Here is a 19562-nt window from a genome sequence, read left to right as displayed (position 1 = left end):
GGACAAACGGGGCTCAGGAAAAGGACCAGAGGTAGTGGAAAAGACAGGTGAAATGAGTTTATACAGTGCAGCTAAAATGATGCGTCCTGCGGTTGAAGACAGACTCTCTTCATTATAATCAGTAGCTTCTGAGTGAGTCACATTAGTTGACGATAAAGCGGCGTCGCCGGTCGTCTGCTGTAGGTGGCGCTAGGAAACAAACACGTCCCAGCGCTCTAGGAAATCACTCTTTCTTGAAAATCCATTAATTACCGATCTTGTATCAGACAAGTGCGGCTGGTATTCACGAGTCCATATTTTGGCGCCCGCCTCTGAGAGAGATGACGTGTTATGGATGATTGATTCCTAGCGGTGCAAAACTATTCCTAACCATATACACACTGTAGCACGGCACACAGTCTCCTGTCGTTCTCAGTGCAGAAACCTTGAAAACTCAGAGAATGGTGAAAGGAAAGTTTTTTATTCCTATATGGTCTACTTCCCACAGTTAAGTGTTTAGCCTTTATATTGTTGTGTGTGTGTGTGTGTGTGTGTGTGTGTGTGTGTGTGTGTGTGTGTGTATGTATGTATGTATGTATGTGTGTGTGTATGTGTGCTTGTATGTGTGTGTAAATATTAGGGCTGTCAGTTTATCGCGTTAATTAGATTAATTAATTACACAGCAAATTATAGCGTTATGAAAATTAACTCAAAATTAATTACAAAAGAAACGTTTTTTCTTTTTTTATAATTTTCTTTTATCTCATTCATTCCATAAGAACGTAGAATACACATTACAGACTTTTTTTTATATGGTCCATTTGCATGTTCTTGGTATCTGATTGTAGGGACATCTATGGATCTCAGGGAATGTATTCCCAGTGTCAGAAAGACTGTCTGTTACTAGGCTTGAGTAAATTGTAATGAACCAAATGAGAATATCAATAATTTTTTTTTTAATCTTTGACTGTGAATAACACTATGGTCAAATTGACCAGACCTGAAAAATCTAAGCAAATTAATAGATGGATGATTAAACAGAAGGTTTTGTAGATACAGTACTGAATTCTGCCATCCGGACACATGCAATTTGAAATATGATTATAGAATATAGAATATCAGGCATAGAATGGTTATGCGATTAAAATGCGATTAATTAGATTAATTAATTACAAATCATGTAATTAATTAGATAAATTTTTTTAATCGCCTGACAGCACTAGTATATATGTGTGTATGTATATATGTATGTATGTGTGTGTATGTATGTATGTATGTATGTATGTATGTATGTATGTATGTATGTATGTGTGTGTGTGTGTGTGTGTGTGTGTGTATGTATGTGTGTGTGTGCTTGTATGTGTGTATATATGTGTGTATGTATATATGTGTGTCTGTGTGTGTGTGTGTGTGTACGTGTGTGTGTATATATATGTATGTGTATGTGTGTGTCACTATAATCACAGGCTAGTATGTATGTGTGTGTGTGTGTATGTGTATGTATAAAATAAATGTGTATGTGTGTATGTATAAATGTGTGTGTGTGTGTGTGTGTGTGTGTGTGTGTGTGTGTGTGTGTGTGTGTGTATATATATGTATGTGTATGTGTGTGTCACTATAATCGCAGGCTAGTGATCTTAATATCGGCCTCGGACACGTTCAGAAACCTGGCTTGAGGACTGCAGGCCTATTGAGGAAAAGGGCTGAACAGCTCAGCAACACCTGTTCAGTGCTGGACAGTCAGGCAGGCCGTGCTTTTTGCCTCCATACTGCAGGTTAGAAGCACGTTTCAACCCTATGTGACTGATTTGATCTGTTGTCTGTCTGTGTGTGTGTGTGTGTGTGTGTGTGTGTGTGTGTGTGTGTGTGTGTGTGTGTGTGTGTGTCTATCTGTCTGTGTGTGTGTGTGTGTCTGTCTGTCTGTCTGTCTGTGTGCCTGTGTGTGTGCGTGAGTGTGAATACCATGATATGCATGTCACTCCCATGCGCAGTAGGCTATGGCTGACGACTTGAAACGGAGTATAAAGAGCCGACACTGTAAGCAGCACGGAGAAACGGTTCCCTCTGAGATAAACGCAGCAAATAAAATAAAAATAAAAACCACTTGAATGGAACCTGTTAGAAAAGACTGAAATCTGCTGTTCGGATAGTAGAAAAAAATAATAATAACAAACAATTAAGAACCCTTTGTCAAGGTGTAACACTGTTGTATAAAAATGAACACAATAGACCTCTCTAGTGCTGTCGCCATGTGGACAAAAGAAAGAACACAAAGCTCCAGTGCCTCCCCCGCCCCCCCCGCCTATGGTGAAAACGAAGGCTGCTTTTTTATTCTCCCATTTACCAGTAATTCTGTTCTTCATGCTGCATTTGGGGTGAGAGGTAAAGTGACGTTTTACAGAAGGATGTTTTGCTAACTAGCCTAATTTGAATCGCTATAACCCTTTATTGACCGGAAGTTGCAATTTCATAACGACCTGAGCTGCTAATGCTAACCTAGTTTTGGCTAGCGATTTTTCGAAGAAGAAGAAGAAGAAAGAATTGAAATTCTAAATCCCCCGTCTTATCAGAGAGAGGTACTGGTATTAGAAGACCTTGGTCAAGGTAAAGAGCCTGTGTGTGAACCACAGACAAAGCTAGTTTAATAACCCATTCAGTTTAATAACCCATTCATTTTCCCACGACGAAGGAGCCACTCTCTCCCTTATCCGGGCACAAACATTACGAGAGGTCCAGTAACTGGCAAACCGGGCAATTTTGGATCAATTTGTTTCATATCACTCCGTAGTCTCGTTGACTAATACTGGTTAAAATGATCAAACAAACAACACAAACTTAAGTCAGCAGCAAAAAAAACGTATAGCCTACTGTTGTTCAGAAGACTGGTAATAAAACAGTAATTCATCACAACTTATCTTCCTCTATCATTAAGATAACACACATCAATCATAATACTTCAGTTACACTGTCAGAAAACTACGTTGCAAATTATTTTGATCGGCAATCATTTGTCAAATTGATAATAATAATAAAAAAAGAAATAGGACCCACTTTGTGTTAAAAGTTGAATACTGCGTTATCACAAATACTGCAAATGATTCCTTCAATTCTGGTGTTGGATCTATAACACTCGGTATGCACTAAGCATGTCCCATGCAACAGGAATGCAAAATGTATCTAGAATAGAATAAAAAGAACAAAACAACACGCAGGTCACCACCGCCAGAAGAGTGAAGTCGTGAAGAAAAAGGTCGACTTACTGACCTTATTTAGCGGCAGGTTGAAATGGAAAGACTGTTAGAGAATGCTCTATGCAAATAAAAAAAGAAAAACTATATGGTAGCTTAAGGTTTTGTGTTCTAGAGGGCAGTCGGGGGCTACCGCATGCTGAACAGAACCCACTGGGACTTTGCAGGAGTTATTTTGGGATCATTTTGGAAAAGAAAATCGCAATACAATTTGCGACACGTTCTGTGTTTCATTGTGGGAGAAATTGTGATTTCTTGTTTAGGCTTAAATAAACTGTCCACGAGAACCAAAACCAGAACATTTGGAGCAGCCTGACAGTCTTATGTAGAAATATTGCGGGTGATTGAATTTCTTTTTTTTTGCAATCGCTGAATTGCTAAATCCTGGAGGGTCTGGTTAAAACAATGATATGACTCTCCATCGTGCAGTTGATCAGTGAGAACCTTAAAAAACTGTGAAAACACGAGAGCGTCGTAACACCTTCAACACATCTGTGGGGTCAAATCTCTCCCTATGCGCCAGTGGCCTCAGTGACCCCTGAACAAACTGGATAATCAAGCTACTGTGTAACATCGACAGCCATGGTGGGTCGTGTGTGTGTGTGTGTGTGCGCTTTCTCCTCAGGTGTGTATGTGGAAATGTCCTCTGTCGCCCCCTCCTGGTGGATATCCGCCATGGGAGTGTTCCGTGTAGATGCGCAGGCGTTCCGTGACTCAGCTCAGTCCACCTCACAAGAAGGACACGTCGTGTGTGTCCCCCCCCCCATGTGCCTCATCTGTCTGTCCATTTGTCTTTCTATCCACCAGGCCCTTGTCTCCCCTCCCTCCCCCCCCTCTCAGGGCTGGGAGAGACGCTTGCGTTTGAGCTTCTGCCTCGCCATGTCCTCCTTTCAGAAGAGAGAGAGGAGAAGAAGAAGAGAGAGCAGTGACCCACACTACTCCGTCTGCCACACCGGGAGATCTGTCCATCCCTCCCTCCCTCCCTCCCTCCCTCCGTGACCGTGAGGCCGGGGTGAGCGTGCACACACACACACGCACACGCACACGCGCGGACACACGGACACACACACATGCCACCACACTCCCATGCAAGTGTTGTGGATCCCAACCCGGGCGGTGAGTCAGACTCTCGTTAGTGAGGCGGCACCCACACTGTCTTTATACGTCCTCCCTCTGCGGCGTCCGCGGCTGAGATCCGTTCGGATCAGGAGGTCTGTTTGCCAGTTCAGTCTCTTATTGTCTTTCAAAAAGGCTGGCTTGTGTTTCCACACCGTCACGGACTTATCAAATACTTCATATCTTTAAAGAGTTTATGAAAAAAAAAGAAAAAGGAAAAAGTCGTATACATCCGGTCTCGATAATACTGTTGAAAACAATGTCCTTGATAAAAAAAAATAAAAAAAAATCTCAATATATTATATAAAATGTTTCCGTAAAAAAATGGAAAACTGGGGGGGGGGGGGTGGTGGTGGGGTTGGGTGGGGGTTGGTGTAGTACTCAGCTGCAATATATCCCATATCAATATGTACAGATGCCATGCTTCTGGTTAGTCATCACTGCAAGAGAAGAAAAGTGGGGATACATTCTTAGTGGGAGAACGGATCACAATCAACACAACGACTAGTGAGGTAATGATATGTGTGAATGCGGAAAATATATGTTTCTATATTTATATATATATATAATTTACTTTTTATTTTTGGGCTTTTCTGTATTTTTCAGCCATCGCAATTGAGTCGTTATGCCAATTCCCTTCCTGGTCGTTGCGCGCATTGCCCCACTGTCGGCCTGGGGGAGGGTGTAGAACTACCACATGCCTCCTCCGATACATGTGGAGTCGCTCACCGCCAGCCCCACCTGACCGCGAGGAGTCTCACTGGGGGAACGTACCACGTGCGGAGGTTCACGCTATTTCCCCCAGATCCCCTCCCTCCTGCTGAACAGGCGCCCCGACCGACCAGTAGGAGTCGTAGTTTACAACGACCAGGACACATACCCCACCGGCTTCCCACCCGCTAACACTGCCAATTGTGTTAGTAGGGACGACTGACCAAGCCGGAGGTACCGCTGACAGCTGGATTCGGTCCCAGAGTCTCTGCGGTGGTAGGCGAGTGCTTAGTCCATTGTGCTACCCAGCCGCCTATATATAAACATATATATATATATATATATATATATATATATATATATATAAACATATATATATATATATATATATATATATATATATATATATATATATAAACATATATATATATATATATATATATATATTAGTGCTGTCAAACGATTAAAATATTTAACTCGATTAATCGCATGATTGTCCATAGTTAACTCGCGATTAATCGCAAATTAATCGCATTTTTTTTTTTTACCTTAAACAGATCTTTTTCAAGTTCCAAGTTTTAATACTCTTATCAACATGCGAGTCAACAAATGCTTGCTTTATGCAGCCATTTAACACAAAAGGATGACCCTCATGCATTGCAAATTTGCATCAAATTCAAAACAGAGTGATGCACAAAATAACTTAAAAGAAAATAATAATTTAAAACAATGAATAAAGTGTGCATGAAATAATAGGGGAAAGAAAACGTTAGGCACTTGTTACATTCACACACACAGGGGCTGATTAATCACACACCCCCCTCTCTCCCTCACACACACACTCTCCCTAGCTCTCTTTCTCTCTTGCCCCATCCTCATCTCTCTCACCCCCCTCTCTCTCTATATCTCACACACACACACACACACACACACACACACACACACACACACACACACACACACACACACACACACACACACACACACACACACACACACACACACACACACACACACACACACACACACACACCAGAAACAAACATAGTATCAATGAGAGCATCAATAATACACCTGAGTGAAGTTTTTTTTTTAGTTAATCTTGAGTTAAAAAAATTAGTGGCATTAATAGAATCGGGAGTTAACGCGATATCAAAGTTAACGCGTTAATATCGCGTTAACGCGATATCAAAGTTAACGCGTTAATATCGCGTTAACTCCCGATTCTATTAATGCCACTAATTTTTTTAACTCAAGATTAACTAAAAAAAAAAAAAAAAAAAAAAAAATTTTTTTTTTTTTTTTACTAGACTTCACTCAGGTGTATTCTTGATGCTCTCATTGATACTATGTTTGTTTCTGAAGTGTGTGTGTGTGTGTGTGTGTGTGTGTGTGTGTGTGTGTGTGTGTGTGTGATATAGAGAGAGAGGGGGGTGAGAGAGATGAGGAAGGGGCAAAAGAGAAAGAGAGCTGGGGGGGTGTGTGTGTGAGGGAGAGAGGGGGGTGTGTGATTAATCGGCCCTTGTGTGTGTGAATGTAACAAGTTCCTAACATTTTCTTTCCCCTATTATTTCATGCACACTTTATTCATTGTTTTAAATTATTATTTTCTTTTAAGTTATTTTGTGCATCACTCTGTTTTGAATTTGATGCAAATTTGCAATGCATGAGGGTCATCCTTTTGTGTTAAATGGCTGCATAAAGCAAGCATTTGTTGACTCGCATGTTGATAAGAGTATTAAAACTTGGAACTTGAAAAAGATCTGTTTAAGGTAAAAAAAAAAAAATGCGATTAATTTGCGATTAATCGCGAGTTAACTATGGACAATCATGCGATTAATCGAGTTAAATATTTTAATCGTTTGACAGCACTAATATATATATATATATATATATATATATATATATATATATATATATATATAAACATATATATATATTCTTATAAAACCTTCACAAGGCAGAACAATATGTTTCTTATTTGTTTATCGTTATTTGCACTTACAAACATACATTCTGGAATAAAATAAGTAAAAGAGGAACAGTTAAAATGTGTAAAATGTGTTTCTTATAAAAACCTGTCCATCATATCCGGGTGAGTTGGAAAGTAAGCACACCAGCCACACAAACATCCATGCTTTGATTACAAGTTCAGAGAGCATAATATACTTACAAAATGGCCCTGTGTCAAATCAAATTCAAGCAATTATATTTTAATGCCGGCAATCATTCCACATCTAATCAATCACAGTAACCACAAGGTATCCAAGCCATCGGCAGACACGACAGAGAATGTTGTGTTAGGTGTGTTTTCATCTCACGGCCGTGCCGGCTTGCCGTCTCACAGTCAGACGCTTAGCATCCCACAAGTAACAACCATGTAGACATTCTGCCATCTTGGAGACCCATCCTTTATCAAATATCCCACACACTCAATATTGGGTACGGATTATTCGAGAAACGATGGGTTCCTGAGATCGGATGGATTCGGGTGTGCCCTTTTCACTCACCTTGTGCCAACAGCCTGGTATGGGCAGCCCGTCGTGTCCCTGCGAGGAGAGACGGAGGGAGGAAGGGGTCAACGAGAGACTAGGGATGTCGGGAGAATCGTTTCATGCTTCATTTTGTGATTAGATTAGATTAGATTAAAATTCATTGTCATTATACAGCACTAGTATGATTGTTCCCCTACTGGCTTTTGTTTGTCGCTTGTTACTCCTGGTTTTATGTCTTGTGTATTTAGTCATACTGTTGCTTGTTCACTGTGGTTCTATGTTTATCTGTTCTTTGTTTTGCTTATTGTCAGCGTCTTTGGGTTCTTGAAAAGCGCTATATAAATAAAATGAATTTATTATTATTATTATTATTATTATTATTATTATTATTATTATTATTATTATTATTATTATTATTATTATTATTATTATTATTATTATTATTATTATTATTATTATTATTATTATTATTATTATTATTATTATTATTAGAGTACAAAGAAAATAAGTTTGGTATCCAACATTGTGTGTGGAAATGTAACAATAAAGTGCAATAGTAGAATGTACAGGTGATTAAACTGGGTATAAAATACATAGATTAGTATGTGTAGTGCTAATCACATGTATGTACATAGTTGTAATATTAATATGTACAGTGATATAGATCTGAGCTAGATCTACAGATATGTAAAACATTTTATATATGTACAGACAGATGTGGATATATATATATATATATATATATATATACAGTAAGCAAACAATACCGTGTTGCTAAATACTTTTCTCCCATACTGTAAAACATTGTTAGGACCTTGACCTTATGATGGTTGACACAATAATAACCAGTCACATATAAAACAGAGTTTTGAGGAAGAGACAGATGAAGAGTATATATATATAGAATATAATGAGAAAGACAGAAAGAGGACAGCTAGATGCAGGAGTAGTAATTAGTGAAAAAGAAGAGTTGGAAAGAGATACTGTACCAAAGGACAGGGGACGTCGACAGGAGGAGAGAAAGGAGGAGGAGGAGGTGAAAGGGCAGAGAGCTCTGCGTCCTTAGAGCGACCTTTGACCCCATCACAACCCTGTCAGCAAAGAGCCAGCCGATGGTTACACGAACAGAATCAGAAACGACAGCTCACAGTTGGAAGTAATAGAGTCGAGATCGACAGGAAGAGAGAGAAAACAGTGAAATATCTCCAAAGAAAAGACAGAAATAAGAAATAAAATAAAGAATCAACAGGTAATTTAATAAAACATCTTATCTGGTCTCCATGAATTGTATTGTATGTGTGGAAATGTGTGTGTGTGTGTGTGCATGTGTGTGTATTCATAGTGTCATGTGTTACCTACCAATATGGCGTGAAGCCATAGAAAAACAGCTTATCATCTCACTGGTCACATAATGATTATCACCTGTTATTGTTGATTACAATTATATGTTGTTTGCCTACCAAAATGTCTGCGACGATGATGTAATGGAATACTTTGAATGCACCACATGCAGTAGGTGTGTGTGTGTGTGTGTGTGTGTGTGTGTGTGTGTGTGTGTGTGTGTGTGTGTGTGTGTGTGCGTCTGTGTGTGTGTGTGTGTGTGTGTGTGTGTGTGTGTGTGTGTGTGTGTGTGTGGCTGGTCACATAATGATTATCACCTGTTATTGTTGATTACAATTATATGTTGTTTGCCTACCAAAATGTCTGCGACGATGATGTAATGGAATACTTTGAATGCACCACATGCAGTAGGTGTGTGTGTGTGTGTGTGTGTGTGTGTGTGTGTGTGTGTGTGTGTGTGTGTGTGTGTGTGTGTGTGTGTGTGTGTGTGCGTCTGTGTGTGTGTGTGTGTGTGTGTGTGTGTGTGTGTGGCTGGTTGTGTGTATGGGGGGGGGGGGGGGGGGGGGGGGGGGGGGGTGGAGTGGAGGTAACGTACCACAGGACAGGGCTGATCCAGGCCTGGAGGCCCCTGCTCGCCCTTCTGGCCCTTCAGGCCCCGCTTCCCCACCGTCCCTCTGTCACCCTGGAGACAGACAGGGAGCACAGGACCCCGTTATCAGACCAACATCACAAGCACAAGGACCACGTCGTTGAGTCACCCATGTGCGGTTTTCATTCCGTCGAGCCGGCAGTGGGGGTCTACTGCGGACCACTAGGCTAGCCGGTCCGTATCCGTTTCCATTCGTTTTTTGTGCTAAGCTAGGCTAGCCGGTCCGTATCCGCTTCCATTCGTTTTTTGTGCTAAGCTAGGCTAGCCGGTCCGTATCTGCTTCCATTCGTTTTTTGTGCTAAGCTAGGCTAGTCGGTCCGTATCCGCTTCCATTCGTTTTTTTGTGCTAAGCTAGGCTAGCTTTGTACTGAACGCGCAGTATTTTCTTGTCCGACTTTGGAGAACACAAGATAATGTTGGCGTGTTAAGATATTCCTTTATTGATCCCCTTGGGGTACATTTGGGGGTCATAGCAGCATGGGGGAGGGGGAGGGGAGGGGAGGTACAGGTATGGACAGGGTAATAGTAGAAAGACATTAATATAGGCAATACAATTAGATCTGAATATCGAAATATGAGAAAAATAAACAGTGTAAACAAAGGTGCAGATGAGGGTCTGGTTATATTAACATTACAATAAATATAGGCAATAAAGAATTGTGTTATATACTGTACCTGTATAGAATATATGCACATATCTCAGCATTTAATACATTTTTGTGAAGAAGACAACCACAAGCATAATTTTAGAAGATTATAAATGTATTATTATTTAGAACAAAATAACGATAGCCTATAGGCCTAAGCATCTGGCGAGGATCAGGGCGCATTGTTTCCGTGTAGTGTTTCTGTATGTCTTGCACAATAGAAAATGGACAATAAAGTTGACCTTGCCTTTGCCTTGAACACCAGCAGTGTTCACAGAGCTATGCTAGCAGTGCAACGCCGGCTACACACAGTCACATTATATTATCGTTACACCAAAAAGTTATATTGAGTTTGGCTTCACAGAGTCGACGGACAAACTTAGAACTGAATGTGTTCATTTGTGGTGGGAAACTGGCGAACGAAAGTATGAAACTGAAGTGACACTAAACACCCCGAGACAGTGGGTCGACCCGGGGAGTTTTTCCCCCCAGAAGAAAAGGAGCTTGTGGTCACAAACAGGCCCCAGAACAGTGGGGGAAGTGTTGCCAGGGCTGGAGGCGCCCAGAAGCAGGCAACCGTTGCATCGTTTGAGCGCTCTCTCCTTAATGTGCCAAAACGCCACATACAGAGATACTTCAAAAGAAGTAGGCTACTTTTCCCCCCTTTTTTTGTAATTGTATGTGTGTGTGTGGGGTGGTGGTGGTGGGGGTGGTCAGAGTATACAGTGATAAAATAGGGGTTTGGTTAGTAACATGGGTCTCCCAGTCCCTTCATTTTACATTTACATTTAGTCATTTAGCTGACGCTTTTATCCGAAGCGACTTACAAGTTCTGTACAACCAGTCAGCAGGAAGGGTACAACTCTTTCAGCTGAGTAACAATGTTCAAACAGTGCTGAAACTTGGGTGCTGCAGTATTGAGTGCATAGACATCGGACATATTAGTATAGTAGGAGGAGTGCATGGTAGTATAGGACAGTAAGAAGGTTAGTGATTTTTTATTATAATTTTTTTTCCCATTTCAGATATTGATTGAAGAAGTGTGTTTTTAGTCGACAGCGAAAGATTGGTCGGGATTCGGCTGTCCTAACTGTGGTGGGAAGTTCATTCCGTCACTCTGCACTAAACAGAGAATACATGTTCTGGTTAACCCTTCCCACTTTACTGTCTCTTGTGTTCTGCATTTGGGCTCATCACGTCTAGCCGTGACGTAGAGAACACCCTCTCTCACCTTGTCTCCTCGGTCCCCTCGGTCACCTTTCTCTCCGGTCAGGCCATGGAAGCCCTGGGGATGGGAGGAGGTTAAAGGTCAATGTACAGTACAGGTAGGACCACAGAACAATGGCTGCCAAACGATGGAATAACAATACAAATTTGATTTTGAGATACTCACATCCATTCCAGGCTCCCCCAATTTGCCCTGTGAACATAATATATACAAACATAAATGTATGTGGTTACATGTTGTGGAATGAGTCAAAACAGAGGCATTGGGCTAAAACGACGGCCCGCGTTGTCGGTTATCTACCTTTTCTCCTTTAGAGCCGGGAAGCCCCACCAATCCTGTGGGCCCGTGGGGACCGAGGGGCCCGTCCAATCCCTGCAGAGTTGATTGATTGATTGATTGAAAACTTTATTAACAGGTTGCAGAATGGGTACAATACAGTACAGCTCAATACTAACAACTGCTAAGAGGATGAAGACCAGAAAAAGACGTTCGTCTTGTTTACATAAGGGTCCTCCATTTTCAATTCATCAATAGGAACGACAGTACCTTTGATTTGATCTTTATTTATCTCAAACACAGCAAATGTACGAATCACAGTAAAGACTAAATGTAAACATAAACAAATGAGTCTGTCTTCATCCGTAGGAAAACAAACGAGGATGAGTTGGAGAAGAGGCAGAGGGAGGCACGGCTTATCTAGTCCTGCCCCTTTCTTACAATATCATGACATTTAAGATAAAACTCTCTTACTACCTAAGAGAGAACGAAATATGTAACAAAATAAAATAAAATGAGGATAAAAAACAACAAGACAACCATTATTCTCTGTTTTGAAGAAATTAAAACATTCCCCCGAGAGCAACCATTATGTTGTGTTTCCAGCTGCTAGCTCGTTGCGTTAGCATCTCCACTCCCTATGTTCCTATGTCATGGTATTTAGAAAGTGATACATTATCAGCTACATTCTAGACTTTGAGATCCATAATTTTTTTTATGAAACAACACTAGGTCCCCCTTTAATTCACAAATACCTTTGTTACAAGGAGAATGAGTTACTAGCTAAGCAGTTTTGTGTAAACAGGAAAAAAAAAGGAAGAAGAAAAAAGGGGGCGGGGCGAACAAGGTGAATAAGGTTTGAAGGACTCATGACATCACAACAGAACATCCTCATTGTGATGATGTCACTCACCCTGAAGCCAGGAGCACCGCCGTCTCCCCTCTCTCCCTTAGATCCTGCTCCAGGCTCGCCCTGCATCACAGCAACACAACACTCAGCATCACAGCAACACAACACTCAGCATCACAGCAACACAACACTCAGTAGCAGCATCACAACACTCAGCATCACAGCAACACAACACTCAGCATCACAGCAACACAACACTCAGCATCACAGCAACACAACACCCAGCATCACAGCAACACAACACTCAGTAGCAGCATCACAACACTCAGGACCAGCAACACAACACTCAGCAGCATCACAGCAACACAACACTCAGCAGCATCACAGCAACACAACACTCAGTAGCAGCATCACAACACTCAGCATCACAGCAACACAACACTCAGCATCACAGCAACACAACACTCAGCATCACAGCAACACAACACCCAGCATCACAGCAACACAACACTCAGTAGCAGCATCACAACACTCAGGACCAGCAACACAACACTCAGCAGCATCACAGCAACACAACACTCAGCATCACAGCAACACAACACTCAGTAGCAGCATCACAACACTCAGGACCAGCAACACAACACTCAGCATCACAGCAACACAACACTCAGCAGCATCACAGCAACACAACACTCAGTAGCAGCATCACAACACTCAGGACCAGCAACACAACACTCAGCATCACAGCAACACAACACTCAGCATCACAGCAACACAACACTCAGTAGCAGCATCACAACACTCAGGACCAGCAACACAACACTCAGCAGCATCACAGCAACACAACACTCAGCAGCATCACAGCAACACAACACTCAGTAGCAGCATCACAACACTCAGGACCAGCAACACAACACTCAGCAGCATCACAGCAACACAACACTCAGCAGCATCACAGCAACACAACACTCAGTAGCAGCATCACAACACTCAGCATCACAGCAACACAACACTCAGCATCACAGCAACACAACACTCAGCATCACAGCAACACAACACTCAGTAGCAGCATCACAACACTCAGGACCAGCAACACAACACTCAGCAGCATCACAGCATGACATAATGACACAGAGACTGGTGGAGCCATATTAATAGATATATATAGAACACTAGATAGCTTGCCCGCGCTGCCGGCCAATGGAGAGCGACGTCACTGAACCGCCGCCATCTTGCGGAGGTCAGCCTTGAGTGAGAGTGAGTGAGCTGCACAGACAAAAATACTCATAACTCGCTGAAATATTGACGGATTTACAAACGGTTTGGTTTATTACAAGCATTATTAACGTGGCTATGATTCAAGCGGTTTGTAAAAAAAAACATCTTAATTTTTTTTATTTATAAGTATGCAGTATCATAACTACATCTTTGATGTTTATAGCAAACCAACCCGTTTGTAAATCCGTCAATATTTCAGCGAGTTATGAGTATTTTTGTCTGTGCAGCTCACTCACTCTCACTCAAGGCTGACCTCCGCAAGATGGCGGCGGTTCAGTGACGCTGGTGACTCCGCCTTAAGCTATCTAGTGTTCTATATATATCTATGGGTGGAGCAACAAGCACGCACGCACGCACGCACGCACACACATACACACAAACACACACACAAACACACACGATATACAGTCTTACCTTGGGACCAGGCATTCCATGATGTCCCTGAAATACAAGGTGCTTATTTATCATCTCTGTTTGACCTCTGAGTGCCTCCTCGTTATTACTACTATCATCATTATTCATATTGTTATTATGATCACAATGACTAAGGTGAGGATGATGAGGACAATGAGGATGATGAGGATGTCCACTCACCATGTAGCCGGGGGGCCCGGGAGGTCCTGGAGGACCGGGCTGAGAGATCATCTGAACCTGAGCATCAGACACAGGAGCAACAGGATGTCAACACGGGAAACAGCACCGTGACAGGAAGCCCACTGTGAGTTCATTAGACCAGACAATAGAGCGGATTGTGTGTGATGATGCAGGGTGTGTGTGTGTGGGGTGTGTGTGTGTGTGTATATATGTGTGTGTGTGTATATATGTGTGTGTGTGTGTGTGTGTGTGTGTGTGTGTGTGTGTGTGTGTGTGTGTGTGTGTGTGTGTGTGCGTGCATGCGTTGCACTGACCAGATTATCTTCCATGGTGGAGTCGCCCTTCTCTCCTTTCGGTGCGTCCATGCCCTGTTCCACACAGAACACTATATCAACCTTCAGCTAGTGTTACTGCTGCTAATCCCTGTTAGAAAGCTTGTCTGCGAGCACAGATGTTACTGGATGTAAATGGAGATGGATATTGGCAAAGAGGACTGGTCTGTTTTTTTTTGTTTTGTTTCAAGACTCAAAAGACTCTTCTTACAACTTTCCCTTTTCAAGAGTTTGCACTGAATCTTCTACACACCTGGAAAATGAAATGTCCCGTTTTTGCTGGCGTTGCAAAAGAACAAAAGGGCAACTTCTATCGCATGTCTTGGTTCTGTCATTTGCCATCTGTCATTTTGTAAGAGAATTTATTACAACATAAAATGTAAGAGTCAGGACTTTTTGAAAATATGGCAACCGCTTATAGATTTTATGGCAAGAAAAAGCTTTAGGGACTGATGGTTTCTCTTGTTTTTGGCGGTGTGACGATATGTGGTCGTTTTTGGTTCTCCAGTGAAAATTGTAAAGTGATATGGCACACGTTTGCTACTGTCACATTGTCAAGCAAAACTATTTGACTCTTTGACAGTTTTTTTCCCTATTCTTTATTTTAATTTTAATATCCCAGGGTAAATAAAGGTTAAAACAGAACCTACCATGGGTAAATAAAGCTTATAAACATAACCTACCCTGGGTAAATAAAGGTTAAAGACAGAACCTACCCTGGGTAAATAAAGGTTAAAGACAGAACCTACCCTGTGTAAATAAAGGTTAAAAACAGAACCTACCCTGGGTAAATAAAGGTTAAAGACAGAACCTACCCTGTGTAAATAAAGGTTAAAAACAGAACCTACCCTGGTAAATAAAGGTTAAAAACAGAACCTAGTAACCTACCCTGGGTAAATAGATACAGGTTATAAACAGAACCTACCCTGGTAAATAAAGGTTAAAAACAGAACCTACCCTGGTAAATAAACCCTATGATGCCGTTCTAGCAGGCTCAATTCCGTTCTTTATGAGGTGCTAGCAGGCTCAATTCTAATGCTAAAGTGAAGATAGACATTTTTTTTATCCACTTTTTCTCCTAATTTTTTAATTTTTTCTCCCATCCCAATTTCGTATTTCCAATTCTTCCCTCCCCTGTCTTGATCGTTGTTAGACTATGCCTCCCACTGGTCGGCTGTAGTGAGGATAGAAGCCTTGCATCACATGTCCCCTCCGGTACACGAGGCAGCCTGTCGCATCTTTTCACCGCAACAGCTCGAACTCTCAGTGGCGAGGAGTAACGTGTGGGAGGCTCACGCTGCCCCCGACACTTCCTGTTTCCGCTGTACCGGGCGTCACCCAACCGACCTGTAGGAGTCGCTGTCCACAACGTCCAATCCCCACCCACCGGCTTTCCCACCCTCTAACACTGCCAATTGTGTTAGTATGACGGCCGGCCAAGCCGGTAGCAACGCAGAGAGCTGGGCTCGATACCAGCATCTCCTGCGTTAGTGGCGAGTGCCTTGCTCAACTGCGCCACTCAGCTGCCTTTGAATCTAGAGATATTGAGGAATCAAGACATCAGCCATTCCATTGCATGCTAGCTTATTGGAAAAGGGGTGAAATCCTGCTCAGTAGCCGCCCTACTAGATGATCTAGTTTGTTTTCGGGTGGAGGTGGGATGCCATTTCTTTCATACTTAAAAAAAGAAAAGTGTAACTAAACACAAAGTGATTTAGCTGCTGCCATACTGGTTGATACCTTCACCCTGCTGGCACTCTGCACCCCAATTGGTCAGAGTGGCTCTTTGGAGGTACTACCTTATGTATACTGCACCTGTACTGTATACTTTACTTACTCATAGTATATATTTAGATTCTAGTGGTAATTGTAACCATATTTATTGTAATGTGTAATATAACTGATAGGGCATACAGACCCCCATCTGCACCTTTGATTACACTTCCTACTTGCTCATATGCGTATATTCATAGTTAATTATATTGTTTACACTGCCTATTTTTACTTTTCTACTGTCCTATCATTTTATTGCCTGTATTTATGTCTTCTACTATTACCCTGCCCATACCTGTACCTCCCCTCCCCCCTCCCATCATGCTCCCATCCCATCCCCTCCCATCATGCTGCTATGATGCCTGAATTTCCCCAAGGGGATCAATAAAGGAATATCTTCTCTTCTCTATATAAAAGGAAAAGAGGTACTCTGACATCGACCACTAGGGGGCAGCAAAACAACCATGTGTCGCACCTGCCCCTTTCTGAACTCTACAGTCACGCAGGCCTGGAACACAACGGCACGTTATAACGAGGTGTCTTCAATCAACACTCACCGCAGGTCCAGAGAGACCCATCTCTCCTTTCTCTCCTCTCTCTCCTGCTGACCCTCTCTCGGCCATGTCCCCTTTAGGACCCTGCAGGCGGGTAACAAAGAGAGGAGAGACAATGAGCTTTACTGCCACGAAAGGAGAACGCCGGGAGTGACAACTACTGCAACACAGAACAAATTAATGATTCAATCTAGACCAGTGGCTCCCAAAGGTAAGTGTTGCCCAGGGTCCCCCTGTGGCCCTTGAGGGGGATACCAAATGGAGGCCCTCGGCCTCACGTGAATGTATTTGGGGGGGGGTCTTTGACGTGAAAACATCTGAGAACCACTGGTCTGGACCCAACCACCATTCACACCACCTCTGTCACATGATTACAAACCACCGTACCTTCTCTCCGTCCAGTCCCGACGGCCCGGGTAAACCCAGCTCGCCCTGTCACAGGGCAAAAAGAAAACCAACATTAACTTTTGGCACATTTACATGGCTCCAAACGCCACTTAATAAATAATAATAATAATTTAGGACCTGCTCAGAGGTCATCAATCGGCACGCATGCGATGCATGCATGCGATTCGTCTCTGCGATTAACCCATCCCATCGTCCTTCCCCCCAAGGGCAGCCGGGAGCAGACAGGCGTCAACGTGAGCCGCGCCAGGGGACCAATCCAAGTGCTCCTGTCCGTCTTCGTCAAGGACGCCACAGCGTTAGCGATCTTGTTGTTGTGCATGTTTTTCCATTGGGTTTATTTTATTGGGAGGGGAAACCCTTGCGAGCACGGGGAGAACATGCAAACTCCACACAGAGAGGCCTGGGAGATACCCCACCTGGGTAACTGGCATCATGGAAACCTGGTCCCCAAGCGGGAATCGAACCCTGGACCTTCTTGCTGTGAGGCGACAGTGTTTGACCACTACACCACCGTGCCGCAATGCTTCAAACACAGTCCGAGGTCAAGGGTCAAGTCTGAATGATTCCGAATGAATGGTTCTGAATGAAATGGTTCCCGGTCTTCCAGATGATGATTTCTATCTATCTGTGTGTTCTTTGGGCCGTCTCGTTATGCCTGTGATTGGCTCTCCAGCCGATCAGGGGTCAGACAGAGGGCCCGGTGAGTGACCCAGTTAGGGTCAAAGGAGGGTCAAATCGAGGAGATGTCACTCGTCAAATCGTGTCCAACATTTGGGGCACGTGACACAGTTTCACTTTGGCTACATTTCCATCCGTTTTGTCCCCCAGCGCAGTCTGAGCATGTGCGGCACACCCCCGCCTCCCATTGGATGGCTGACTGGGTGACTTAGCCTACACTGTAAAAAAATTTAAAATATTTCACAGGAAATGCACTGTATTATTTTACAGATTTCTTTTTGTTTTTCTGATTTAAGTGTAAATGCCATAAAAATACAGTAAATTACCTTTTATCAAAATATTAACCATTAAATAAAGGTTGTAATCTGTAAATGTATTTGATTTTACTGTAATTTGACAGTAAGTATTTGGCAACCGTTGCTGCCATACATTTACAGTTTTCTTACAGTCTTCTTTTTTACAGTGTACGTTTATTAGCCTTTGGTCCAGGCCACACCCTACTGGTGCGTTTGCTGGGCTTGACGCCCCGATAACATCTGTAGCTGCAATGCCTTCTGGGTGACCAGCTATTTATATAATAATCTTAATAAAAAACAACGCCCTCATACCATAGTCTACACATATACTCTGTATGATAGCATGTACGACAGTGCTGAATATACCCATATTTACATTTATATTCTTATATTTACAGCATATATATATATATATTTGTCTGAATATACCTGCATATAACCCCTCTATATACTTACTTATACACCTGTATATACCATATATAAATGTATTCTCAGTTTTCTCACCACATATATATCTACCCACACCTATATCTACCTGCATATAGTCCTCTTACATATCTCTAGATAATAATAATAATAATAATAATAATAATAATAATAATAATAATAATAATAATAATAATAATAATAATAATAATAATAATAATAATAATAATAGATCAAATTTATATAGCGCCTTTCATAGAACCCAAGGTCGCTTCACAATCAGGACAGAAAATAGGGCTAGGGAAGTAGGGGGAAAAAGGGGGATGAGGGCAGGTAAGGGATAATGGACCTAATCTAAACTAACTGATGGGGAAAAGCCTTGGTGAAGATGTGTGTTTTTAGAGCAGTTTTGAAGGTGTCCAGGGTTGGGGCGTTGCGGACTTCGGGGGGGGAGAGAGTTCCAGAGGGTAGGGGACGCCACGCTGAAGGCTCTGTCCCCGAAAGTCCGTAACCTGGTGCGAGGGATGGAGAGGAGACCTAGAGCAGAGGATCGTAGGTTCCGGGATGGAGTGTACTGGCGGAGGAGATCAGACAGGTATCGGGGGGCGAGGGCATGGAGGGACTTGCAGGTGAGGAGCAGGAGTTTGAAGGTGATGCAGAACTTGACTGCGAGCCGGTGGAGG

At 42.5% G+C, this 19562-nt stretch overlaps 1 protein-coding gene across 1 annotated transcript in view; it reads right to left on the bottom strand.

The window, feature by feature from the left end:
- Window positions 1-4063: 4063 nt before the first annotated feature.
- The window catches only part of LOC311242899 (uncharacterized protein), a gene marked incomplete at its 3' end in the record, with an annotated part of 128447 nt that continues 112948 nt past the window's right edge, over window positions 4064-19562 (bottom strand). Inside the window, exons 10-21 of the mRNA XM_084331962.1 lie at window positions 17459-17503; window positions 17075-17155; window positions 14727-14780; window positions 14413-14469; window positions 14233-14259; window positions 12604-12663; window positions 11715-11786; window positions 11580-11606; window positions 11418-11471; window positions 9486-9572; window positions 7565-7603; window positions 4064-4114 (exon numbers count right to left, since the gene is read on the bottom strand). Of these exons, the coding sequence (XP_084188088.1) occupies window positions 4064-4114; window positions 7565-7603; window positions 9486-9572; window positions 11418-11471; window positions 11580-11606; window positions 11715-11786; window positions 12604-12663; window positions 14233-14259; window positions 14413-14469; window positions 14727-14780; window positions 17075-17155; window positions 17459-17503 (654 nt within the window). The remainder of the gene's footprint in view (window positions 4115-7564; window positions 7604-9485; window positions 9573-11417; window positions 11472-11579; window positions 11607-11714; window positions 11787-12603; window positions 12664-14232; window positions 14260-14412; window positions 14470-14726; window positions 14781-17074; window positions 17156-17458; window positions 17504-19562) is intronic.

The sequence above is a fragment of the Notolepis coatsorum genome (assembly GCF_963971535.1).
Source record: "Notolepis coatsorum genome assembly, chromosome: 16".
NCBI classification, from domain to species: domain Eukaryota; kingdom Metazoa; phylum Chordata; class Actinopteri; order Aulopiformes; family Paralepididae; genus Notolepis; species Notolepis coatsorum.
The sequence above is the reverse complement of the archived record's forward strand: the minus strand, read 5'-3'. Positions and strand labels throughout refer to the sequence as shown.